Source organism: Alligator mississippiensis, chromosome 5 (genome assembly GCF_030867095.1).
Source record: "Alligator mississippiensis isolate rAllMis1 chromosome 5, rAllMis1, whole genome shotgun sequence".
NCBI lineage: Eukaryota > Metazoa > Chordata > Crocodylia > Alligatoridae > Alligator > Alligator mississippiensis.
Window position 1 is genome coordinate 3,752,700 of NC_081828.1, and position 27,394 is coordinate 3,780,093.

At 49.1% G+C, this 27,394-nt stretch overlaps 1 protein-coding gene across 3 annotated transcripts in view; it reads right to left on the reverse strand.

The window, feature by feature from the left end:
- Window positions 1-2,516: 2,516 nt before the first annotated feature.
- Window positions 2,517-27,394, reverse strand: part of LOC132250713 (fatty-acid amide hydrolase 1-like) — a 29,360-nt gene continuing 4,482 nt past the window's right edge. The window contains exons 3-16 of one of the 3 annotated variants that reach the window (XM_059727795.1): window positions 26,197-26,340; window positions 25,259-25,392; window positions 23,937-24,143; window positions 23,123-23,163; window positions 18,077-18,201; window positions 16,992-17,117; window positions 14,410-14,507; window positions 11,416-11,515; window positions 9,196-9,236; window positions 7,286-7,325; window positions 6,052-6,123; window positions 4,321-4,429; window positions 2,951-3,096; window positions 2,517-2,853 (exon numbers count right to left, since the gene is read on the reverse strand). In XM_059727795.1, coding sequence (XP_059583778.1) covers window positions 2,725-2,853; window positions 2,951-3,096; window positions 4,321-4,429; window positions 6,052-6,123; window positions 7,286-7,325; window positions 9,196-9,236; window positions 11,416-11,515; window positions 14,410-14,507; window positions 16,992-17,117; window positions 18,077-18,201; window positions 23,123-23,163; window positions 23,937-24,143; window positions 25,259-25,392; window positions 26,197-26,340 — 1,512 coding nt within the window. In that variant the 3' untranslated portion in view covers window positions 2,517-2,724. Of the gene's footprint in view, window positions 2,854-2,950; window positions 3,097-4,320; window positions 4,430-5,989; window positions 6,124-7,285; window positions 7,326-9,195; window positions 9,237-11,415; window positions 11,516-14,409; window positions 14,508-16,991; window positions 17,118-18,076; window positions 18,202-23,122; window positions 23,164-23,936; window positions 24,144-25,258; window positions 25,393-26,196; window positions 26,341-27,394 lie in introns of those variants that run through there. The other 2 variants (XM_059727796.1, XR_009462300.1) reach the window with 2 other exon arrangements.

Consider the following 27,394-nt stretch of genomic DNA (forward strand, 5'->3'; position numbering starts at 1 on the left):
CACTGCGTTCACCTCGGGGCTGTTGAAAAGTGACACACAATGTTTTTCCATGTCGCTCGGACCCCTCTCCCTTCCCCAGACATTTGCAACCTGTGTGGTTTTGCATTGACCCTTGCTAACAGTCCCATGTGCTTATGCCTTGTAGCCCAGTGCTGGAAAAGCTGGGTTGGCGGAGGGTGTATAGAAGGGACCGTTGTGTGGCCAGATGGCAGACGTGGCCACTCTCCAAGGAGCTTTCCAAGAGCCGCTGGGAAGAAGATGCTTAAATGTGAGTCTTCACCTCTTTGGCCGGAGTTGCGAGTGCTTGGAGCTCCCGAGGTCTAGGTCTGAGCCCTGGTGTGATATAACCCAGGTGGATACAGGCTCCCCGCTGAGCCCAGCACCACTGACCACCTCTACCCACACCCAAGATGGAGAGCAGTGGGGTGGGCATGTGCCCAGGCCCCCTCCGAGCTGTCCAGCTGTCAGGCTCAAGCACAGCTGGAGTGTGGCCTGATTCTTGGTCTCTCCAGCCCTTGATGTGTTCCTCTCCCTCGATAGGGAGATGCGGTGGACATGGCTTTGGCTCTCCCTAGCCTTCCCCACCTCAGTGTGGTCTCCAGGATGACGCACCGGCCTGGGGTTTTGGTGAGGTGGGTTCCTGCCCCACCTTTGTCACCCACACCGGCGGGCGGACCTTGGGTTAGTGTGTTTCCCTGCTTTGTGCCTCAGTTTCCCTGGCTGTAAATGGGGAGGAGGGTCTTGTCCTACATGCACAGCTTGTGAGAGCCCCTCATGAAGGTCTTGTAGTAGCTTCTGTGTCTCTGCGCGGTCACTAGTGATCTAGAAATGGACTGACCCCCGGGTATTTCCATCTCTCTCTCATTCTCCTCCTTTCTGCACTCTGCTGCCCAGACCCTTGTCTGCCCTCCCGTCTGCCTCCCCTTTGCTTCCAATGCAGGCAGCTCTTTCCCTATAAGCGGCTCTGCTGAGAGGGCGTTGAAGTCCTTATAGATCCACCTGCTCCTTTCCTGGCCCTGGGCATCCAGTTGAGAGTCCTCCCAATAAAGTGCAGCTCACCTGGGGCACAGCTGCTTCCATGTCTCCTCCATGCCCTTCCTTGCTGCCGTGACTCTAGCCCCACTGGTTTAAAAGCATGGAGGAGGGGGAGGAAGAACTTGGCCCCCAGTGCTGTGAGCACAGGGTTGCTTGACTGCAGCAGGGAGAGGCTTGCAGCTGCAGCCAGGGGCGAGGTTTGGCTCACGCCTGAGGATGCAGCGAATGCGACCCAGCCTATCTCCCCAAGAGGAAGCCAGGGAAGAAGCAGCCTTGCTGTGCTACTCCTTGGCCTCCTTGTCTTGTTTTCAGGAAGGAAGCTGTGAGGCTCCACTTGCTCACTTCCTTATGGCTTCTCCCAGCTGGAGGGGGCTCAAGCCCTGGTGGAAGAAACGGCAGGGTTACATCCTCCAAGACTCACCCTAGGTCCAAGCCAGCTCCTCGGAGGATCATTGTCCCCATATCGGTGCCTAGCTCTCCCCAGCTGCCCACAGTCATGTTTATGTGGCCTCTACCACTTCCACACCCAACTGGCGAGGGGGAACACGGGGAACTTCTCACTCCCTGCATTAACCTGGTGCAATCCCAACCCCTCCATTGCCCAACCGTCTGCAATGCTGCACCTACCAGTCCCCCATCTTCTCTGCCTACCCCTCCATACCTGGATCCACCTGTGAAGGTACCACCCTAGGTGGGAACTGGTTTGCCTGGATATGCCCCTATTAAAAACGCTTTTATTGACTGGTCTCTGTGGCTTCCCAGCTGGACTTGCAGTGACCAACCTCACCTGAAGATGGAGTACCGTATTCTCTGGCATACAACTTTCACCCTTCCCCCCCCCCAACCACCTGGTGAAACTTGGGGTGTGCATTATATGTGAGAAAACTGGATCCCCACGTGTCCAGAAATTTGGCAGTGGGGGGGCAGTAGCGGTGTTAATTGCCCTGATTTTAGGAGCTACGGGAAAACTGCCACTGCCCCCGTGCTGCCAAATGTCTAGGCCCTCAGCCAGATGACATGGTCTGGCATGCCAGATTAGGTACACAGCCCTGGACCCAGTGCAAAGTCTCAGACCCGACGCGTGGCCTCGGCCCTGGTACATGGCCCTGGACACAGCACATGGCTCTGGACCCTCCATGCCCCTCCAATGCACACAGCTGGCAGTCGGTGTGGGGGCAGACTCAGCTCCTTGTCTGATGCTGCTCACTTTTTACAGGGAATATCTGTTTTTCTTCATCCCGCCTGTCAAAAACAAGGTGCATCCTCTATACCCCCGTAGGAAAATACACTAGTGGTATGTAGAGGAGTTATGAGAGAAAGCATAAAGCGAGTTGGAATTGGAGTCTCTGGTCTGCCACACGTTGGTCATATCCAGTTAGCTGGGCATAGACCCCATTCCCCACCTCACAAGGGGTTGTTCTTAGGTGTAGTTAGTTGACGTGTCTAATTGCTATGGAGAACCTCAAATGAGAGACGTTAGCCAAGTGTGTATTAGTATATTAGCAGAGCGCGTGTCCCTGGAGAGCACCCAGGGAACAGAGCAGATAGACAAACGCTACCTCACCAACCAAAAGCAATCCTTGAGTTATTTAACCAGACAGACATTGTGCCCCTACGGGTTGAAACAGATGGATGCACTGAGGAGGAGGGTGGCCTTCTTCATCCTGTGCGCTGCGGTGTGCACGTTGTTCACAGATGCTTTTGCTTTTGTTGGGTCAGTCTCTCCACCTCCTTCATGAACCGAAGGCAGAGCTCCTCTTCCCATGGCAAAGCCACACACTGAACTGCCAAGGGCAGCCCCACAGCTCCACAAGTAGCCTGTTCATGGAAACACAAAGAAGGAAACAGCTTGACATCCGAAGTCAAGGCAAGGCGGATGGCAACACAAGCATCCTAAGGCCAGGCAGCTACAAACCTTCACAAGCAGCTTGTCATACCAGTCGTGATGGTATCCCTTGTAGCTCTTCAGTGCTTCCTCATCCTCTTCAGTCACTGTAGTGACGGGCACGACCCCGGCAGGGAAGTCCAAGAAGTTATGCAGAACAGTATAGCTCACAAGCACTGTAAAACAGAACGTGTTCAGGTCCTGATCATTACCTCTGCTGGAGAAATGACGCATTCCCCACTGGAAAATCATTCCTTTGGGGGAGGGAGCAATGACGGAGATATTGTAGGAGCACAACTGGAGCATGGCAGGAGCTCTAGATGGTAAAGGGTCCCTCGACCTCCATCTTCTCTTGTGGAATTCGCTACCTCCAAGGATAACACCTTCCCAGGACCCAACATGCATCTTCCCTCCCCTCCCAAACCAGCTGCTATAAATTGGAATGCGCATTACATGTGAGAAATGCGGTAAGTGCAGTATCTGCCACTTACAAGGCAAAAGGGAAAGTACAGTTTACAGGGAGAAGAATGATAAGCAGACTCAGTTCATTAGCTGCTATGACTCAGGCTAAAAGCAGAGGTTGGATTTCCCCCAGGCCTTTTATTCCGGGATCCTACAGATGTACAAACTCATTGTCCCACTTTAAGCACCTGGGAAGAAGCACAATAGCCCTTTCCCCCCAGGATAGTCTGTGCTAATCCAAGTCAGTTGCCATTCAAGTTGTGTGTGTAAATCGCCTGGTTTGATGCAGGTCAAAGGCCAGGATGATCAGATCTGGGATAAACCCAAGGTCTGTTTTTAGCTTTATTTATTGGCTACAAGGAAATAGCTTGTCTTTCTTCTTTCATCCTTTCAAAACCGGGGTGTGTATCTTATTCTAAAGGCATGTTGTATGGCAGAAAATACGGTTCTTCTCTCAGCTACACTACTCTGTCCAAGTCCTAGGTTATGAGGATGGGGTATGGTATCTGTCCCCAAACCTATGCCATGCACAGAACATTTTGCCCAGCATCAACAGTATTAAAGTACCACATCAAGCTGGAGAGGGTGAGCTATCACCAAAGCATCATGGGTAAAATTGTCAAAAGTGCCTAAGTGACATAGGAGCCCCCATTCCCATATTGGTTTAAGGACCTAATTTTAGAAGGTATTTTGGTGCCTCCCTGCTGCTAAGTGGGAAACAGTCCTGGATAGATCCCAGCTAAGTGGAGAGATGGGCTTAGGAAGTGTGGGGAGATAGGAGTGGAGATGAAGCTGAAAAGTGCTCTTCTATTATCTCCAGTGAACTGAAAGGCCATCCACCCACAGGAAGCCTTAGAGCTCCTTGATCCACCCAAAGAGTCAGGACTGGACATGAGCCTCAAGCGCACCGGCACATTTCCTGCTCCATGAATTTATACCTGGGATTTTTGAAGGATATCCAGCCTTAAAAGCAGGGCCAAACATGGGACACAGCATCACATCCAGATCCAGCTTCCTCCAGTCAGCCATGAATTCTCTCTTATACCCCTAAGAGCCAAACATACAATCATAGAAACCGAGGGTGGGAAGGGAGCTCAGGAGGTCACATCTAGTCCAACCCCCTGCTCCAAGCAGGACCAGCCCCAGCTTGCTCATACCTGGAGTTGAGCTTCACTAGGATCAGAAAGATTGCTACCCAAAGAGTGCCCTTAAAATAACACCCCTTAGGTCAGATCAAAACCTGACTCAAGAAGATGGCACGGTTCTTCTCAGACATTTCCCTATGAATTCAGATTGGAAGGGAAGGCAATGGCTTTCTTGCCATGCCTAAATGCTTAACACAATGAAGCCCAAAAGTAACCAAGTCCTTTAGGCAAAATTGTAATGCAAGAAAAAAAGTGTGATCCATCAATTTTGTTCTTCACCTGTTTGTGAAGAATCCCTCTTCCATTTAAAGGGCCCTTAGGGAACCTCACCCACCCAATTCAGTTTCCAGAAAGTAGTTTCAGCCCTACCAAAACCTATTAGCTAAACCAATATGCTGCACTCTTATAGATTCATAGATGTTAGGGTCGGAAGGGACCTCAATAGATCATCAAGTCCGACCCCCTGCATAAAGCAGGAAAGAGTGCTGGGTCTAGATAACCCCAGCTAGATACTCATCTAACCTCCTCTTGAAGACCCCCAGGGGAGAGCACCACCTCCCTTGGGAGCCCGTTCCAGACCTTGGCCACTCGAACTGTGAAGAAGTTCTTCCTAATGTCCAGTCCAAATCTGCTCTCTGCTAGCTTGTGGCCATTGTTTCTTGTAACCCCCGGGGGCGCCTTGGTGAATAAATCCTCACCAATTCCCTTCTGTGCCCCCGTGATGAACTTATAAGCGGCCACAAGGTCGCCTCTCAACCTTCTCTTGAGGAGGCTGAAAAGGTCCAGTTTCTCTAGTCTCTCCTCGTAGGGCTTGGTCTGCAGGACCTTGACCATACGAGTGGCCCTTCTCTGGACCCTCTCCAGGTTATCCGCATCCTTCTTGAAGTGCGGCGCCCAGAATTGCACGCAGTACTCCAACTGCGATCTGACCAGCGCCCGATAGAGGGGAAGTATCACCTCCCTGGACCTATTCGTCATGCATCTGCTGATGCACGATAAAGTGCCATTGGCTTTTCTGATGGCTTCGTCACACTGCCGGCTCATGTTCATCTTGGAGTCCACTAGGACTCCCAGATCCCTCTCCACCTCTGTGCCACCCAGCAGGTCATTCCCTAGGCTGTAGGTGTGCTGGACATTTTTCCTCCCTAGGTGCAGCACTTTGCATTTCTCCTTGTTGAACTGCATCCTGTTGTTTTCTGCCCACTTGTCCAGCCTATCCAGGTCTGCCTGCAGCTGTTCCCTGCCCTCCGGCGTGTCCACTTCTCCCCATAGCTTTGTGTCATCTGCAAACTTGGACAGAGTACATTTGACTCCCTCGTCCAAGTCGCTGATGAAGACATTAAAGAGTATCGGTCCAAGGACCGAGCCCTGCGGGACCCCACTGCCCACACCCTTCCAGGTCGGGACCAACCCATCCACCACGACTCTCTGGGTGCGACCCTCTAGCCAATTCGCCACCCACCGGACTGTGTAGTCATCCAAGTCACAGCCTCTTAACTTGTTCACCAGTATGGGGTGGGATACCGTATCGAAGGCCTTCCTGAAGTCTAAGTATACGACATCCACCCCTCCTCCTGTGTCCAGGCGTTTCGTAACCTGGTCATAGAAAGAGACTAGGTTGGTCAGGCACGATCTGCCCGCCACAAACCCATGCTGGTTTCCCCTCAGCATAATCTGCCCTGCCGGGCTCTCACAAATGTGAGCCTTGCTAATTTTTTCAAAGACTTTACCAAGGATGGAGGTGAGACTGACTGGCCTATTGTTGCCTGGGTCCTCCTTCCTCCCCTTCTTGAAAATGGGGACCACGTTAGCCCTTTTCCAGTCCTCCGGGACTTGGCCCGTGCGCCACGAGCGTTCGAATATTCCCGCCAGTGGCTCTGCAATGATGTCGGCCAGTGCCTTCAGCACCCTCGGATGGAGCTCATCCGGGCCTGCCGACTTAAAGGCATCCAGTTCTTCCAAATGACTCTGCACCACCTCAGGGTCTACGCATGGCAGTCTGGCGCTTTGCTGCTGCCTCTCTACAACCCCAGTGAGAGACTTGTCGTGCCCCTCACTTAGGAACACCGAGGCAAAGAACTCGTTGAGGAGTTCAGCCTTGTCCCCCCCGTCCGTCACCAATTGTTTCTGCCCATTTAGCAGGGGTCCTATTCCTCCCTGGGCCTTCCTTTTACTCCCTATATATCTAAAAAACAATTTCTTGTTGTCTTTTATTTGGGTTGCCATCCTCAGCTCCATGGTAGCTTTGGCCCGTCTAACTGCCTCCCTACAAGCACGAGCAGAGGAGGTATATTCATCTTTAGTGATCTCACCCTGTTTCCACTTTTTATGTGCTCTCCTTTTGGCCCTTAGGCTGCCCTGGATTTCTCTGGTCAGCCAGGGAAGCCTCCTGGCCCCTTTCCCTTTTTTGCCTCGCTCGGGGATCATCTTGCTTTGTGCCCGAAGGATCGTTTCCTTTAGGCACAGCCACCCTTCTTGGGCTCCCATCCCATCAAAACTCCTACTCTGCAGTGCTTCCTTGACTAATCGCCTGAGTGCATTGAGATCAGCTTTCCTCAAGTCTAGCACTTTCACCCTAAAGTGACCACTTTCACCCACAGACCCACTCTGTCTATACTGCACCTTTGACTACCATGTATTTAGGACCTGCCCCCACCTGTCGGTAGCCTTCATACTGATTTCAGTTGTTGCTGCATAAGGCCCATATCAAGCCAAAGTTACCGAGAGACATCAATTGATATTCTGGCTGGTACATTACCTCAATCTCACTATGAAGTGCCCAGACTTCCTTCACAGACCTAAACATTCAAAAAGAAAAGCAAAAGAAGCCAAAATAGTTCATCCATTTTGCATTCTCATGCACACGCTCTCTCTCTCTCCCAAAGGGCAACCCCAGGAGACCCCCAGCAAGACGGGGTCAGATGACCCACAGTTGTCTGAAAGCTACCTTAGCTTTCCCACCTCCATCAGTGCACCCATCAGAGGCCATGGAGTCTTTCACCCATTGATCTTGTTGTTAAGTCCTGGAACCGGCTACCCAGGGAGGTTGGGAAATCTCCATCCTTGAATGTTTTTAAGAACAGGTTGGACAGACACTTTGCCAGCCCTGTTTTCCTGTGATTTTTATGATTTTAAGGAGATCAGAGGCTCCTTCATCAGGCCTGGTTCAAACACCAAATTCATGGCTGACTCCCGTAACATCTCTATTTACCCAGGCAGGAAGAGTGCTTGCTGTCCTTGAGAAACTAACTGTTTCTAGCAAAACTCTGAATATTGAGGAATTCCCACTCTGATGACTAAACTCAATAAGCGGAAGGGTAAGATGCAGTTACAAAGACAGGACCATGCACAGAATAGGTATTTCTTCTCCTGGGAAATGAGGGGGATGGACCCATTCAAATGCCTGAGACAGACAAGAAATGAGCTAGGAAATCAATTAACATGGGAAGGCAGGCGCCAGGGGACTCTCCCAGTTCTATAGAAGAGGATACTACAACCCCTCCAAAACCCTCTGGAAGATGCAGCAGATACAGAATGGGGTGATTTGCTTTAGGAGAGGGTTGGGTCCCCAGAAAAAAACCCATCTCTCCAGTGCTCCAGTCTGCACTGGCTTCCAATAGCTTTCTGGGTGTAATTCAAGGTGCTGGTCTTGACCTATAAGCCCTAAATGGCCTGGGTCCTATATCCCTAAGGAACTGTCTCCTCCCTTATGCACCATCATGATATCTAAGGTCAGCCTAGAGAGACCTCCCACAAATACCACAAATGAGCCAAGTTCACTTTGGGAGGTTATCCTCAGTAGCCCTACCTCCAACCTGGAACTTCCTTCCCCTTGAGTCTTGCCATAGCGCAAGTCTGGATATCTTTCACGAGTGCTACAAGGCCTTCCTATTTGAGCAGGAATTTAGCAGGAGGGGTTCAGTGTTGGGATATTGCCCAGGGAATAGTTTTATTCCTTAATGTATAATCACTTATAATCACTTTTTCATTGCACACAGCACTACACCTTATTCGGGGAGGGCAGCAGAGACCCAAATCAACCACTAATCCACTGAGAAGAGTATTTCTTCACAAGACTAGGACTTGTTTGTCAAATCTCCTGTGGCGGCAAGCTTGGAAGTTTTGTTGGCATGGCTAGGAGTTGGGTTTCTTCTGAGGAACCAATTGAATGCGTCTACATGTGCAAGTAAGGTGCAAAAATAAACTCTGGTGCACACTGCGCCAGAGTTTAATGCTCCTGGGCGCTGCGTTTGAATGCGTGCTGGGGAGTGCAGCACGGTAAGCTGGGTTGGAACAGATCTGGCTCAACGTGCTGTGGCGGGGCTGGCTGGGCCACGAGGATGCTCCAGTCAGCCGGGTCAGCATCTACACATACATTACTTACAAGTACTATCCTACGGCAGAGTTTGTTAGTTTACTGTGGCCTAAGAAGGCCGCACGTGAAGACGCTGAAACATTTACTGCAGCGTTAACTAGTCAGCTCTGCAGTAAATGTCTCATGCAGACACACCCACTTAGTAGCAGCTTCCCTTGGTGTGTGCTGTTTTGATTATTATTTTAAGCAACAAAAGGCTGATTTACATATATAATGTTATGGTGTTAATTGTTAAACCCCAAATGTCAAGCTGTGCCCTTATACATTTACTCAGCCCTCCAGGAGTTACTCACCTGGTCACCAGGTTTCCCAACATTTTTGATAACCGAGGTATCTAAGAAGAAGAAAAAAAGGAGGACATGAAACATGAACATTTGTATGTTTAATTCATTTATTGAACATCTCAGATGAATCTGGCTAAACCAAATATGAATTATGGATGGGGCAGGTTGCCTACTGGTGTGAGCAGGGGATGGGAGTCAGGACTCCTGGGTTCTGTTGTCAGCCTAGGGAGACAATGTCATTTCCAGCTTGTTGGAAGGGTTAGGATCCCTTGATTTCTTTTCTGGTTATGTTACCTTGGAAAGAACACCCCTACTCCATTGCTCTCACTGATTGTCTGCCAGGTCCATTTGAACCGGATGTTCTTTGGGACAGTGACTTTCAGAGTCCTGTGTCCAGTTTTGGGTCCCCCACTACAGAAAGGATGTGGACACACTGGAGAGAGTGCAGCAAAGGGAATCGAAAAGGTTAGGGGGCTGGGACACACGACTTGTGAGGAGAGGCTGAGGGAACTGGGCTAGTCTGCAGAAGAGAAGACGGAGGGGGATTGACTAGCAGCCTTCACCTCCCTGCAGGGGGGCTGCAAAGAGGCTGGAGCTGGACTGCTCTCAGTGGGGGCAGATGGCAGGACAGGGAGCAATGGGCTCAAGCTGCAGCAAGGGAAGTTGAGGTTGGCTATTGGGAAAAAAAACTCTCTGACTAGGAGGGTGGTGAAGCACTGGAACAGGTTACCCAGAGAGGTGGTGGAGTGTGTATCCTTGGAGGTTTTAAACAAAGCCAGCTCAACAAAAGCTTGACTGGAATGATCTAGTTGGGGCTGGTCCTGCTTGGTCCATGTTGGAGCAGGGGGTTGGACTAGATGTGACCTCCTGAGCTCCCTTCCCACCCTCACTTTCTATGATTCTATTCTTTTTTATGAAGTGTCTTTACAGAACTACCAGGCTGGGGTCTAGATGTGTTACAGCAACACACCCAGCCTACAAGGGGCTGTGACTATGGCGAAACTTTAGCAAAGATGGGCCGAGTGCTGCTCGAAACCTCAAATGGCATGAATTTAATTTGGTGTCATTGCAAATACAACAAATAAGATTAAAAGGACATTCCTCCCTTGTCCTCCCCAAGTTGTTGAACTGATTTCTTTCCAGGCATGTGATTAACCATGCACTGGGAGAAATATGGCCTTGCATATTCAGCCAACTCTGTTGAGGGACAAAAAACACTCGCCCACAAAGTTATTGGTATTTGTTCCCACCCCTCCGTCAGCCCATTTCTACATTATTCTACCTACTTCAGAGACAAGTGTTTCCTGTAGCACTAGGTATGGGTTGTGTTTAAGTAGAAGAAAGTGCCTTACTCCCCCTATTTGAGAGAGGTGAACCCATTTTTCTACTCAAAGTAGACTAGAGGTGGCCATGACTCTTTGTGTATCTCATGCAGACACAAGGTGAGTCCTAAGTTCTCCTAGAGACTGACAGACAAAAATCCCTGGCATTGGCTTAGTGGAATGACTTCCTTTCTCACCTGATGGAAAAAAAACTCAGCTGGAAATCAATCAAGCTCAAAAGTGAACCAACCATGTATGGAATATAGTTACTATTCCCTTGCCTGTGAAAGGCAATCAAAAAATTAGCTTTTCCTTTTGTCTTTTAACTCTGTTCTTCCCTTTGTATGATATTCATCTCAGGAGCTCTTTGAATGAGAGCCGAGTCAGAGAGGACACACGCAGCACAGACAGAAGTTACAGAAGACATTACACTTTGAAACGCCTTATTGTGATACCTCATCCAGGGAGGGGTCAGATTTTCACCCAGCGCACCATTTTTGAAGCTGCCTGTAGCTGTGCGCTTGTGTTTGGTCACAGTAATAAATTGTTTTCTGCGGCCAGATTGGGTGAACATTGTCACTTCTGTCTATGCCCAATAGAGCACTTCTTCTGGTTGACAATCACTGCCTGATAGTGATGGTGCTGAATTTATGCCAGCAGTAAGATGCCTTTGAGCTGTAAAAAAAGAGGATGTCTATGCAGTGCAATACTGTGCCACATGAAGCGGTAGGTGAGAATCAGGGGATATCTGCCCAGATGGAGCGCAGTGCTAACATGGCTATCCTGCTCCAAAAGCCCAAGCTAGCCCACGGCATCCAGCCAGGAAGACAGCCCCTGAGTCATCCTCTCAGTACTCAGGTTAGTCACCAGCCAGCTAAGAAGTCAATGCAGGTTAAACACATCTTACTATTGGTCCGGTGATCCAGGATATGAGTTTTTTAAACCAATCAGGCATCTTGGTCATCAGGAGAAACTGTCTGGCATAAGGTTCCTTCAACTCCCCTTTGCTGAAAGAGAACAGTGCACTTGTTGAAGCAGGCAGTAGCTACCACCTCAGCTCTTTCACTAGCTGCCTCTTGGAAGGGTATAGTAAAGGATCACGTTTCTCAGCTGAGCTCTCTAGGTGTCTCAAGGTCACTGGGCTACCTGAGTCTAGCAGCCCGCTGGGCAGGATGGCCCACCTAAGTCAAGGGCACACAGGATAGGGATATCCAGCATCACATCTGTCTGACTTCAAATCCTCTGCCCAAATAACTGAGTGCCCACTGACAGCTGTATCAGTGGTATTTCGCCCCTCTGCTGCCAGGGTGGGACATTTCATCTGCTTTATCACTGAGCCTCTTCTCCAGCCTCTTAACACCAGGACGTTCTCCCTTGGAAAGCAGTAGCTCCAGATACTCAAACCTATTTGGTTCCAACAGGAATTTGTGCCTGGATACGTAACATCCCTGAACCAATCAACTGAGCCACGGTCCAACTCAAATTAACCTGCTGGTGTTCTGGGCTAGGGACAGGCATTACACACAGACTGGTTGAAGTGATCAGAGACTGGTTTAAACCTGCAACAGAACATAAGTTCAGTGTTGTGGTTTTATTAGCCCACCTGCAGGTTTGCAGCCCTGTCAGAGATTGGGAGACTGAAAAGCTTTGTATCATCAACAGATGCATGCACTGCACACCCCACCTTTGCCTCAGAGTGCAGCCAGTGCGGGAAAAGCCTGAGATGGTGCAGGCCACGGTGGGGGTTTACACCTCTCCCTAACCAGAGGTCCTGTCAGGGCCTGGCCATGTGCCTCCCCACCCCCCAGCTCAGCACTAGGGAAGGGAAGGGAGGGCTACTCTAGCACCCCGCAACTTCTAGTCTGAGCCACTGCAAGCATGTGCCTGCATTTCTTCAGTCCACAGGGGATGTCTGTATGTTATAAGCTGGTTCAGCCTAGACAGGTTAGACTAACCTGAAAAGATTCATAGATTCATAGATGTTAGGGTCGGAAGGGACCTCAATAGATCATCGAGTCCGACCCCCTGCATAAGCAGGAAAGAGTGCTGGGTCTAGATGATCCCAGCTAGATACTCATCTAACCTCCTCTTGAAGACCCCCAGGGTAGGGGAAAGCACCACCTCCCTTGGGAGCCCGTTCCAGACCTTGGCCACTCGAACTGTGAAGAAGTTCTTCCTAATGTCCAATCTAAATCTGCTCTCTGCTAGCTTGTGGCCATTGTTTCTTGCAACCCCCGGGGGTGCCTTGGTGAATAAATCCTCACCAATTCCCTTCTGTGCCCCCGTGATGAACTTATAGGCAGCCACAAGGTCACCTCTCAACCTTCTCTTGAGGAGGCTGAAAAGGTCCAGTTTCTCTAGTCTCTCGTCATAGGGCTTGGTCTGCAGGCCCTTGACCATACGAGTGGCCCTTCTCTGGACCCTCTCCAGGTTATCCGCATCCTTCTTGAAGTGCGGCGCCCAGAATTGCACGCAGTACTCCAACTGAGGTCTGACCAGCGCCCGATAGAGGGGAAGTATCACCTCCTTGGACCTATTCGTCATGCATCTGCTGATGCACGATAAAGTGCCATTGGCTTTTCTGATGGCTTCGTCACACTGCCGACTCATGTTCATCTTGGAGTCCACTAGGACTCCAAGATCCCTTTCCACCTCTGTGCCACCCAGCAGGTCATTCCCTAGGCTGTAGGTGTGCTGGACATTTTTCCTCCCTAGGTGCAGCACTTTGCATTTCTCCTTGTTGAACTGCATCCTGTTGTTTTCTGCCCACTTGTCCAACCTGTCCAGGTCTGCTTGCAGCTGTTCCCTGCCCTCCATCGTGTCCACTTCTCCCCATAGCTTTGTGTCATCTGCAAACCTGGACAGAGTACACTTCACTCCCTCGTCCAAGTCACTGATGAAGACATTAAAGAGTATCGGTCCAAGGACCAAGCCCTGCGGGACCCCACTGCCCACACCCTTCCAGGTTGAGACCGACCCATCCACCACGACTCTTTGGGTGCAACCCTCTAGCCAATTCGCCACCCACCGGACTGTGTAGTCATCCACATCACAGCCTCTTAGCTTGTTCACCAGTATGGGGTGGGATACCGTATCGAAGGCCTTCCTGAAGTTTAAGTATACAACATCCACCCCCTCTCCTGTGTCCAGGCATTTCGTAACCTGGTCATAAAAAGAGACTAGATTGGTCAGGCACGATCTGCCCGCCACAAACCCGTGCTGGTTTCCCCTCAGCATAATTTGCCCTGCCGGGCTCTCACAAATGTGAGCCTTGATAATTTTTTCAAAGACTTTACCAAGGATGGAGGTGAGACTGACTGGCCTATAGTTGCCTGGGTCCTCCTTCCTCCCCTTCTTGAAAATGGGGACCACGTTAGCCCTTTTCCAGTCCTCCGGGACTTGGCCCGTGTGCCACGAGCGTTCGAATATTTCCGCCAGTGGCTCTGCAATGATTGAATCAATTCAGGCTCAGGCTTTTTGAATGTCTGTCCCTAGCCCTGGAGGTGCTCATTTTTGGTGGTTGCCAGCCACCATCACCACTTTCTTGGAGCTGCTCACAACCCCATGAGCTGATCCTTCCCTCACAAACAGGAAACAGAGGCAAAAAGAAATTCATTGCCTTGCCTAGTGGGGCTAGCACTTGCCTAATGGTGCTAGCACTCCACTCAGGTTCACCACATACCAATCCAGCACTTGAATTCATGGGCTGCCCCTTCCCTGCCCCTCCCAACTTTGTCATTTGGCCTTGACCCACAGAATGTCCTTTATCCCTGTTTATATTGAACTAAACATAGGAAAAATATTGCCTACTCACATCTTATATGCCTGAGCACTCACTTAGAGATAGATGTGTGCATGTGCACACACACAAACACACACACTTGCTGAAGGTTGTACTTACAAGTTGTCCACATATGTGGAACTTCCATCTGCAAACAATCCCATTAGGCAAACATTAAAGAAAAAGTCCTCTGAGAAGTGGGGTTTGAAAGGCACCAGCTAAAAAAGCAAACAAGGGGAAAGGCAGTGAGTCTAGAGATAAGAGCACCATGAGCCGCACAGAACAGAGACGAACAAATGCAAATGATCAAAGGCTCATGTCTCTTGCTATTAGTCCAGCTGGCTGCTGCAGCCTGGGATGGTATCAGGGTTTGAAAGTGTGAAAGGCTGGCAGATACTGCTTGGGTGGGCCAGTGAGTTTTTTACTTAAAATGTAGACTTTTGACGGAAGTTAACTAAGCACTTCTAGGTTTGAATGGCTTGTTTACACCCAGCATTTGAAAAACAGGGATAGGAACCATTTCCAAAGCTAATTACTCAGCACTGCACAGTTGTCAGCTTGAGTCCACAGACATTTTAGATCTGGATACAGTGGTATTGATTTCCACCAGAGAGCCTAGGCCATCATAAAAACAGGTGTACAGGCATCAAGTGATCCATGCACCCTGTGCTGTTGTTAGAAAGCACATTGGAAGCAAGACCGGGAACAAGAGTTCTGATGTCATATGTGAGTATTTTCATATGCAATCTCCCACACACTGGGGAAATGAGCAGGGTTTGAAAGAAATTCCTCTAAAGTCACAAGGGGTTTGCTGGGAAAGAGGATCTGTTCAGCAGTTCAAGTTTGTTTTTTGGGGTTTTATTGTTTCCTCTGGAATTCTGTCACTGTAATACAACCTTCTCCGTGGGGAAATTAAAAGAAAAAAATATTTAGCACATACTATTCTTTTAAACTCAACTCTTCCAAACAAGTTGAGTTTACATGACTCGTGAGGAGAGGCCAAGGGAACTGGGCTTATTTAGTCTGTAGGAGAGAAGACTGCAGGGGATTGAATAGCAGCCTTCAGCTCCCTGCAGGGGGGCTGCAAAGAGGATGGAGCTGGGCTGTTCACAGTGGGGGCAGATGGGAGGACAAGGAGCAATGGGCTCAAGCTGCAGCAAGGGAAGTTGAGGTTGGATATTAGGGAAAACTGTCTCATGAGGAGGGTAGTAAAACACTGAAACAGGCTGCCCAGAGAGGTGGGGGAGTCTCCATCCTTGGAGGTTTTCAACACCCGGGTAGACAAAGCCTTGGCTGGGATGATCTAGTTGGGGCTGGTCCTGCTTGGAGCAGGGGGTTGTCACTAGATGTGACGTCCTGAGCTCCCTTCCAGCCCTCATTGTCTATGATTCTGTGAAAAGGCACTAGAGGATTTTAAGAAAGTTCTGTTTTTCAGTGACCGCACACACCCCCACAAGGATCTTGGAGTCATTATTGATGCCACGATGAACATGGGCCGACAGTGTGGGGATGCAATCAGGAAGGCCAACCGCACCTTGTCGTGCATCCACAGATGCATCTTGAGCAGGTCCAAGGAGGTGATCCTCCACCTCTATGCGGCACTGGTCAGGCCGCAGCTGGAGTACTGCGTCCAGCTCTGGGCGCCGCACTTCAGGAGGGATGTGGACAGCATGGAGAGGGTCCAGAGGAGGCCACCCGCATGATCAGGGGTCAGCAGGGCAGGCCCTACGAGGAGAGACTGAGGGACCTGAACCTGTTCAGCCTCCACAAGAGAAGGCTGAGAGGGGATCTAGTGGCCATTTACAAACTAGTCAGGGGGGACCAGCAGGCATTGGGGGAGTCCCTGTTCCCCCCAGCACTCCTGGGAGTGACTAGAAATAACGGTCACAAGCTGGCAGAGGGTAGATTCAGACTAGACATCAGGAGGCGCTACTTCACTGTCAGGGCGGCTAGGATCTGGAACCAACTTCCAAGGGAAGTGGTGCTGGCTCTTACCCTGGGGGTCTTTAAGAGGAGGTTAGACGAACACCTCCCTGGGGTCATTTAACCCCATTGCTCTTTCCTGCCCATGGCAGGGGTCGGACTTGATGATCTGCTCAGGTCCCTTCCGACCCTACCAACTGTGAAACAACTATGAAACTATGAAACACACCCCCACCCACGAGATGCACAAGTTAATAGACAAATCTGTTGATATAAAAGTGATAATTTCACTGAGGTACTTACAGAATGAACCTATGGGGTTTGTCCATGTTACAGCTTCCAGTCCAACTGCAACATTTTAAAGCATATGTGTTTGCTTTAGTATTAATAGCAGCAAAGCCTCATGGACTTCATCACAGGCTGACCTTGCAGTTATGTGCCATGGGTTGGCACGTATGAGTATGGTCTGACTCTGTTGTAAATTCAAGGGGTGTCCACATGGTTCAGTCACACCTCTATGCACCCTGTCAAGGAGGTTCTAAAAGCCTGCTTAAATGTAAATGGCAAGTTTCCCATGGATGCCAAGATGGCACACGAGACATTGAATGCTGAGCAGTAACACCTCGTTGCCTCCTTGTGCCATTCATCTTTGTCTTGTCTAAGAACAAAAAGTCTTTAGACCAAGAAGTCTTTTACAGCACCAAGCACCATAGGGGTCCTGTTGCATGACTGATGCTCATGTGCCCTCTCCTAGACAGTGCCACAGTTCCAAGGATTACCGTATGGCCGGCGTCCTCTAGAAGCTTCTTGGTCTCCAGAACTGCACGTCTCATGGAAGGAGTGGCCAATGTTAAACTATCTGTATCGTGATACCCTATGCGGAGAGGCCTTGAACTGGCATACACCTGGGGTGGAAGAAAAGGAGTCATTTGTGGTGTCAGGAACCAAAGAAAGGCTTTCAAAACTGGCAGGAACAGTCATTTCTAATGTCTCAATACTGGGAATGTAATACACTTAGCAAAATCAACCCAATAGGTTCCCCTTGTTGCTTTGAAAAGCAGAGAATTCACAGCCAGGGGTGCATTGACTATAAAAAGGATCTCAGAGCTTAAGGCAAAAGATTGGCAGAGCCTGGTAGTCAAAGGCTCAAGCAACTAAGTCCTTCTCTGTGGGCATGTCTACATGTGCACTTACTGCACAGTAAATTCCTGTGCAATAAATGGTTTTTAGCCTGGTGTCTACAAATGTAGGTGTTACAGCACAGTAATGCTGTGTGTGCATTGACTTGGGAGTAAAGTTACTCCAAGTCAGTCCATACAAACAGGGTTACTGCTCAGTAAGGCATCTGCACGTGCCTTGCTGCTCAGTAAGTACTTGGGAGTAAATTTGCTACCTGCATTATGCAGGTAGCAAATTTACTCCTGAGTCAGTGTAAGTCACCATACTTACTGAGCAGTATGGGCATGCACATGCAGACGTGCACCTGTACTGCACAGTGATTTTCAGTTACTGTGCAGTAACCTAAGTTACTACACAGGAACGATGCACGTGTAGACACACCCTGTGTGTCTCACTTTCGAAACTGGAAAAACAGGGAGGATAATACCATGTGATCTTGCATACAACACTCCCCTTTTTCCCAAGTGTAGCTGCTGGAAACTGGAGTGCGTGCTATGAGTGAGGAAATATGGTAATGGCAGTTTCTGTATACAAGGAAATACAGTATTACCCTCAGGGAGGTTGCAAAGCTTAGTTTGCTCCCATGTTATCATTCTGTACTCAAAGGTGTAGAATAATAGCTGCTCATCAGTGGTACACTCCTGGACCCCTTCTTCCCTCTACAGAGATCTTTTTGGGACTTTACCTCCTCCTTGAAGGGCATTGGAGGCACAGAAGAATCTAGGCGGAATAAGTCATCACACAGGAGTGCCCTCATGAACAGAGCCAGGCTGTCCACATCCCGTGCCATGGGCCCGATTGCTGGTATTGCTGAAATAAATCAAGAGACCATTTGTGCAGACAAGCATCAGGTCCCCACGAACCTCCAAAGGGAGAAAACTATGTGGGGGCTGTTGGGCAGAAGCACACCCATGGTCTATTCTATCCTATTTGCGACAGTGGCTAGTACCAGCTACTTCAGAACAGGCCGGCCACTCTGGGATAGCCCCCGTCCAGGGAATCATCTTTCTGATGCTCTTTATTCTGAGGTTTACTGGTGCCCTGAAGCATGAGGATTTCTTTTCCTTCTTCCCTCAGTCCTTGCAGCGACTCTGGATGTTTTCATCATACAAAGTAGTGTAGGAGAAACCCAAGAGCTCTGCATTATTTTCCCATTTGATTTGCAAATGAGAAAGATTCCTGAGCTGTACAGAATGTTCCTTCAATGGGGTTAAAAAGCTGGAAGGAGTCTTTGTTATACATGAAGAAATCCCATGATTTCACTCTATGTTAAGGAGCAGTATATGTCTTCCACCATTAAGGCGGGGGTGGAGGAGGGGAACACGAGGCATTGTGGGTCAGAATCCAGGGATGGCCAGGGGAAAAGGACTTGGTTGTGGGGGTCTACTACAGGTCTCCTCATCAGGATCAAGAGCTAGACGTTATATTCTCCGGGCAGCTAGCAGATGCCACACAAGCGAGGGAGGCAGTGGTCATGGGAGATCTAAACCACCCAGATATCTGCTGGGAGGAGCAGACAGCCAAAACAAGCCACTCATGGAGGTTCTTACACTGTGTGCAGGACCTCCACCTATCCCAGGTGGTGTCCAGTCCCACCAGAGGTAACGCCTTGCTTGACCTGGTCTTAGCAACAGGGGGTGATCTCATGGGGAACATGCGAGTTCATGGTAGCCTGGGAGATAGTGACTATCACTTGGTTGAGTTCACTATCCAGTGAAGGGTGGGTAACTAGTGGGGCTAAGGTGCTGGACTTCAGAAGGGCCAACTTTAGTAAGGCTAGTTAGTGAAGGGATGCAACTCAAGAACATAGAGCAAATGGGGGTCCAGGAGGGTTGGAGGTATCTCAAGGGAGTGATCCTTGGGGCTCAAAAGAAGTCTATCCCATTACGTAGGAAGGGAGGTAAGGGAGCAAAAAAGCCCCCTTGGCTGAACAGGGAACTCCAGGAGAGTCTGGGGGCAAAGAAAGAGATGTATAGGCAATGGAAGCAGGGAGCAGCCACCAAAGAGGAATCTCTCTCTCTGGCATGCTATTGGAGGAATCTAATACTCATTTTGTTTCTTCTGCCAAAGGCTTTGTGGTCTCTTTCAGGAGATCAAAAGAAGAACCTGGCAACACAGAGCCAAAGAGCTTCCTTTGGTATCCTCTCTAAAAGTGATCTTGGATGTATTTGGGTTGGGCTTGGGAATTGCAGGGAATTGGTCAGACAGGCCAAGGCGGGGCTTGACCTGAGGCTGGCTTCAACAATCAAGGACAACAGAAAGTCCTTCTTCAGGTATATAGCGGGCAAAAGGAAAGCTCAGCGCAACATAGGGCCCCTACAGGACAAATCAGGAAAGTTGGTGGTTGACGTGAGGAAAAAGCAGAGCTCTTCAATGAGTTCTTCGCTTCAGTATTTCTACGTACCGACCAAGCCAATCCCCCCACCTCGATCATTGATGGATGTCCACATGGCACCAGTCTACCTACGGTTAGTTCTGAAATAGTTAAGGAGTTCCTGAAGGAGCTGGATGGGTACAAGTCAGCAGGCCCGGATGACCTCCATCCATGGCTGCTGAAAGAATTGGCCAGTGTCATAGCTGAGCCATTGGCACAACTGTTCAAGTGCTCGTGGTGCTCCAGCCAGGTCCCTGAGGACTGGAGAAGGGCCAATGTGGTGCCCATTTTCAAGAACGAGAGAAGGGATGAGCCAGGTAACTTCAGGCCAGTCAGTCTTACCTCTATTCCTGGGAAAATGCTAGAGAAAATAATCAAAGAACACATTTGTGCAGACCCAGCAAGGGAAACAATGCTGAGGGGAAACCAGCATGGGTTTTGTCACAGGTAGATCCTGCCTGACAAACCTTGTAGCCTTCTATGACCAGGTCACATACTGCCTGGACATGGGAGCCAAGGCTGATGTCATCTTCCTGGACTTTAGGAAGGCCTTCGACACACTTTTGCACCCTATCCTCATTGGGAAGCTAGCAGACTGCAGAGTGGATGCCTACATGGTCAGGTGGGTAGCCAACTGGCTTAGGGACCGCACCAGAGAGTGGTGGTGGATGGTTCCTTCTCAGCCTGGAGGGAGGTGGGAAGTGGGGTCCTGCAGGGTTCAGTCCTCGGACCGATGTTATTTAATATCTTCATCAGCGATTTGGACGAGGGTGTGGAGAGCACCCTCTCCAAGTTCGCTGATGATACCAAGTTATGGGGCAAAGTTAGTACACCGGAGGGCAGGGAGCAGATTCAGGCCGACCTGGACAGGTTGGATCAATGGGCAGAGAGAAATAGGATGCAATTTAATAAAGATAAATGTAAGGTACTCCACCTGGGAAGGAGGAACCCCCAGCACATCTATAGGTTGGGAAGTGTCCTTCTCAGCAGCTCGGAGGCAGAGAGGGATCTTGGAGTCATAACTGACTCCAAGGTGAACATGAGCCGGCAGTGTAATGAGGCCATTAACAAGGCCAATCGCACCTTGCCTTGCATTAGCAGGTGCATGACTAATAGATCAAAGGAGGTGATGCTCCCCCTCTTTGCCGCAATGGCCAGGCCATAGTACTGCGTCCAGTTTTGGGCACCGCAGTTCAAGAGGGACGCGAGAAATCTGGAGAGGGTCCAGAGAAGGCCACTCACATGATTAGTGGCCTTCATGATAGACCTTACGGGGGGAGGTTGAGAGAGCTGAATCTCTTCAGCCTCCACAAGGGATGGCTGAGGGGAGAGCTTGTGGCCGCCTATAAATTTATTAGGGGAGGTCAACGGGGAATAGGGGAAGCGCTGTTTACTAAGGTGCCCCAGGGAGTGACTAGGAACAACGGGTGTGAACTAGTTGAGAGTGGATTTAGGTTAGATATTAGGATGAACTTTTTCACAGTAAGTGTGGCCAGGATCTGGAATGGGCTTCCAAGAGAGGTGGTGCTATCACCTAGCTTGGAGGTCTTCAAGAGGAGGCTAGATAATCACCTAGGTGGGGTCATCTGACCTCGGTCCTCTTTCCTGCCAGGGGCAGGGGGTCGGACACGATGATCCATTGTGGTCCCTTCCGACTTTACAATCTATGAATCTATGATCTATGATCAGATGAGAATTCCAGAAAGAGGTGGACTTAGCTCCAGCCCCCCGACCAATTCTATTGCAAGGAGACAAGCCCCACAGCTGGGCCTGGGAAAGGGACATGAAGCCGGTGCTGGTTAAGGTAAGTGGAGGATTAGGGAAAGAGAAGAGGCAACTCTTCAGGACACCTTCAGATGTGTCTATGGCTCTTGCAAGTAGTTCAGATCTGTTCTCCTGGAAGAATAGCTTTTAGGCTTACCCAGATCTGGTGTTTTATACTGACTTGACTTTTGCTAGAACAAACCAGTGGTAAAAACAGCAGAACACCTTTCCCTGAGGGTCACAGGCCAAGGTTTCCCTTTGCATAGACAGAGTGTACAAGGCAAAATGACTCAATCCAAGCCAATGTGGGTATTACTCTTCAGATGAGACTCATGCTATGTAGTTGGGTACTCACCACCCAAGCATGCAAGAGTATGTCTACACTGCTCCCTGGCTTCAAGCACGCTAAACCCAAAATGAGTAGGCCGTACATCTGGGAGCATGAACAAGTTGAATGCTCTTGAACCAGGCCAAGGGGAAGTGGGTAATATCTCACAGACACCAGCTGTGTAGAACCAGAAGGGCCACACTTGCAGACTAGTGCTCAAATAACTGCTAACCTAAGCAAACTATGTTTGTGATGGGCACAGTAGCTGTTGCTCTAAAACGGGTGTACACTTCTCAGCAAAAAACCCCCAGTTGTAAGATGGAAATATCCATGTGTCTTTGGATTGGAGTTTTCCATTTTTGTCTCCATAGGCATGCTGCCAACACATCACTTCCAGTAGCCTAACAAAGAGACATACTCGCTGTCAGGGTGAACCTGGTCACATGGCTATGGTAGCAAGTACTGGGCAGAGGACCAAGGGTAGAGGTCCGAGACCTTCTGCTTTCTGAGACCTGCTGGGTCCCACTTCCCCATACATCATTAGCATGGTCAACCAAGCCCAAGCCAAATACATCCAAGATCGCTTTTAGAGAGGATACCAAAGGAAGCTCTCTGGCTCTGGCTTGCCAGGCTCTTCTTTTGATCTCCTGAAAGAGACCACAAAGCCTTTGGCAGAAGAAACAGGGGTCCGGATAGTCTTCCTAATTGGGGGGTGGCAAGCACAGCTATGCAAGGCCTTAAATGCCTTTTTACCAACGCTCGGAGTATGGGGAACAAACAGGAGGAACTCAGGCATCAAATTTAGGTGTGATTAGTCAAAGCGTATTAATGCACGTGTAGATGCGACCTGGCACTAACTTTAGTGCGGGGTCTGCCCAGGTGACTAGGGGCACATGGCAGGGCTGCAGGGACTTGGCACTAACTTTAGTGCCAAGTCTCTGCACGTGTATACACCTGCCAAAAATTGTTTAATGCACATTAGCTTAATGCACATTAAAATTAAACGCATGTGTAGATGTGCCCATTTCCTGGCATTGTCCCCCTCCTTTTCCTGTGGTAGGCTAGGCTGCTATATCTTGTGGTTGTGTCAGGGTTGACTGTGTAGTGTCACTACTAGGTTAGACAGTGGATTTGTATGGGATGGTTTGGATAGGGATGATCATGCCTCAGGCAGGGGTTGGACTACATGACCTTCAGAGGTCTCTTCCAGCCCTACTTTTCTATGATTCTAGTTTTCAGGAGACCATTGGTGGTAAAAATCCTACCTGATTTTTGCCCCCGAAGAATGGCAACCATTCCTTTCTGGCTGTGGAAAGAACACAGAAGCACAAACAGCAGAAGAAAGATTGCTTTTAACAGGGAAGGGTGGTTGTGAGTAAGACTGACAACAAATGGGACATTTGCCCTTCCTTGGCACATGCTACAAACACACAGACTACAATGTGTGTTCTAGCTTGCAATAACCCAAAAATAAACAGAGATCCTGAGATTATAGGGAAAAATAATTCAGGCCTGGTTGAAAAAGATTTAGGTAGCAAAAACTACAGCCAAAGTTCTCGCAGTCCCAAGCCAGGACATTTTTCCCCAAAACATTCTTATCTGGGACTGAAATGTCCTAGGTTGAAGTCCCTGGCATATGAAAAAAAGACTGAACGTTAAAGCTTTCAGCTGGGAACTTGCAAAGAGGCCCAAGGGAAAACTAGTTATTCATCTTCTACAGTAATAGAAGTGGTCTTCCTAATGCCTTTGGTTTCCTTTGGAAATGCAAACCTCTGCTTGCATAGGGACACATGGGATGAAGGGAACTGCACTGGAAGAGAGTTTTGCCTGGGTCCCTTTTTTTAGATGGGGGAAAAAGAGACCTTTGAGTTGCAGAAAGCTCGTCTATAAAAGACTAGCATGAAAATATCCTTAAAGATGTTCTCACTGAACGTGCTGGCATTGTCAGGCTGCTACCAGGCATGGATACTTCCTACCCATGGGTTAATTCCTGACCCTCTCACTGAGATTTCACTTTAGAGTGATCTTCATTGAAGCCCAGGTTGCTGCCAGGGCAAAGGACCAAGGTGTCTGGGGTACCTGAGTCTGGACCCAGTGGGTTTAAATGCACAGATCCCACAGAAAGCAGCTGGGATTCGAAGACTCCCTCCTATATCAGTCCCAATGCCCAGGATGGATCCTCCACTCCCGATCAGGGCCCCTTCTCCACCGCTGGAACCACCGGGTGATCTGGCGTGGTTCAGAGGGTTCGCTGTAGGCCCAAAGATGACGTTACTGCAGTCATAGCTAGAATGAGAAAGAAGCTTCAGTGTTTACGTACCTCGTGATCTGGTCTGGAGACCAGTGAAGTCCAAAGGAGCCTTTAGTCAGGTCCTTGGTATAGGGCTGAGAAATTTCTGCAGTGTAGTATTTTTTACTTGAGATTTGTCAAAAAGGCATATGTTGTGCAAGCAGAAGCTGTTTGTCATTAAGTCTTTTTTTTCCCAGTTTTTTACTGGGGGGGGAGGCCTTAAAATGGGAAAAATACTGCATTTACTTGCATGCCACGTGTACCTTTTCCCCCCCAAAAATGTGCCTTCCAAAATGTAGGTGCTTGTCTTAAGCAAGGAAGCAAATTTCTGCACTTAATAATGCATAGGGATGCTATAATGCCTGCTGGGACTGGCTCTTTGCCTGGCGTGGGAGGGGAGGGGTGGTGTGCACTGTTCAGCATCATTGTTCATTTTAACCCTTTCACAGCTGCTGCCAAATTGGCAGTAGCTTTTAGCCAGGCAGCTCTGCCCAGGATTTAGCCATGAGGTCAGGATCCCCCGTGGTTAGGATTTAGCCATGATGCAAGAAAAATCTTTGTATTTCATTCAGCCTCCCCAAAACACAGTGCATGTGTAATTTGAGGGCACATGGCATGCAAGGAGATATGGTAATAGTAGAGTGAATAACATCTCCTTTATTTGATTGAGTACCTTCACAGCTGGAATCGTCGCTGGTAGAGCAGGGGCGGGCGATTATTTTGGGCAGAGGACCACTTACTGAGTTTTGGCAAGCCATCGAGGGCCGCGTGACAGGCAGCCCAGGGCAGATAAATATTAAGTTTCTAAATTTTGTAGGGGCCCCGCGGGCTGGATAGAATGACCAGGCAGGCTGCATGTGGCCCCTGGGCCACGTTTTGCCCACCCCTGTGGTAGCGAAATAGGGGAAATTGGAGGGGGAAAAGAAATAGCTGACCCCACCATTACGGTTTCAGTGACATTTGGAATGTTTTCAAGATGTCCTTAGCAGCTCTTAGGAAACTTTTTAACTGATTAAAAATCTAGGTCAAAATAATCCTGGCCCAAAAGTCGGCAGAAGATATTTGCTTTGCCCATGAAAACTGGATCCATTCGAAAGTTGTTCCAATTTACCTCAGCAAGCCCTGAGGTACGTTGCTCTTCGCAAAGGGAATGGCGCCCTGTCTCTTCAAGACCTGGACCACCACGCTGTCCTCGGCAGCAGGACGATTGAGGTTCTTCAGAAACCCCATTGTGGAATCATGTCCCTGAAAAGCAGAAAGCAGACACAGGTAGCCGGGCCCGATTTGAAACCTCCTTCATGCCTCAAGAGCAACGATTGGCACCATGTACTCATAGGAGCTTGTTCTGTGGTGTGGTTTTAATGAAATGTGAATTGGGATATTTTCACAGTACAAGCTCTACATAACGACTCCCCACCCGCAATGGGACCAGAAGAAAAGCTCGTTAAAGGAGAACCTTCAGTATAAAAGCGAGAACCAATTTGCTGCATCGTAACAATGCAAAAAGAAATCCTTCTCTGCTGTTGGGATTGTTCAAATGGGGGTTGGTGATGAATGGGGTTGGTTATGATGCGGTTGGACTGTGTTAATAAGCACTGAGTAAACGGATATGCCTATGGAGACAACCTGTCACATAGGTTGTGCAAGTCCAAGAAAGGTATTGTAACTGGCTTGGCTAGGCACGTGACAATGTGAAAATTGGCTATATTCCCACTTGCTGGGATACTGCAAACAGGAATATTGTGACCTGGACATAGCTCTGTCCTTAGGATACCACTTTCTGAGTCATGCCGTTCACATGCCTGCAGTCTGGTTCTTAACGAGAAGGGAACTTTTTGACAGAGAGACTGTTTCATGAGCATGACCTGCCCTAGGGAAACTGTCAGGAAGACTTCTCTTAACCACTGTGATCCTCATATAGGTCAAAAGCGGGGATTACCACTGAGATTTGAAACCATGAAGATCTAAAGATGATACCAATCCATCTCAATGTCCAAACTGACTGATCTCCTCTGAGAATTTCAGCCACAAAAGCGATGCGTGCTATACCTTGCACTCAATGGAATCCTTCACGCTGACCGGGATCCCGTACAACAAGCCCTTCTTCTCCTGCTTCTTCACTTCCTGAAGCTGAGACTCGCACTCCTGGAGAAAGTCAGTCAGACAGTTGATGTCCTTGTTCACTTGAAAGGCCTTTGAAAAGATGACAAAGCCCGTCAGGAGGGGGATAGAGGTTGGAGGCGGAAGCCAGCTGAATTTTGAAGCTGGTTTCCTCTGAGCAAGAAACACAGTAAAATCTGGTTGATTTGCGGCTCTAAGGGCACTAGTAGTAATGCCTAACTACCCAATTATAAGATGATGCAGAGTTTTTGGTTGTAGCCATGCTGGTCTAAGAACATAAGCAGGCAAGTTTCTTTGAGTATCTTTTATTAGACCAACTGAGTAGCTTGAAAAAAGTTCTTTGCAAGCTTTTGGGTGTAATTACCCTTCTCCAGGAATAGGGAAGACTCCCTATGAAGGGTTATTGCGCCCGAAAGCTTACAAAGAGCTTTTTCCCACCTATTTTGTTGGCCTAATAAAAGATACAACATCTACCCAAAGAACCTTGCCTGCCAAGATGATGTAGACAAACTCTTGATGAGGTTGCTTTCTATAGAAATGATATGATGATGGAGTAAAATAATTAGTCAAAGGTTTTTGCTCTGCACTTGTGGCCAAAAGAGAAGATACTTCTGTAAAACTGACTGCTTGATTGTCTGCTAGAAGAGCCCAGAAAAGCTGAAGAATATCTAATGCTTTGTGGGCACCATTTGGCTTGAAGATGCATGGCAGAAACTTATAGTTTCCTAGTTGGTAGGGGCGGAAGGGACCTGAGCAGATCATCAAGTCTTACCCCCTGCCATGGCAGGAAAGGATGTTGGGGTCAAACAACCCCGGCAAGGTGTCTGTCTAGCCTCCTTTTGAAGACCCCCAGGGTAGGAGCGAGCACCACTTCCCTTGGAAGTTGGTTCCAGATCCTAGCTGCCCTGACCGTGAAGTAGCGCCTCCTGATGTCTAGTCTGAATCTGCTCTCCGTCAACTTATGGCCGTTATTCCTTGTTACTCCCAGTAGTGCTCGGGGGAACACGGACTCTCCCATAGCCTGCTGGTCCCCCCGGTAAGTTTATAGATGGCCATGAGATCCCCTTTCAGCCTTCTCTTGTGGAGGCTGAACAGATTCAGGTCCCGCGGCCTCCCCTCGTAGGGC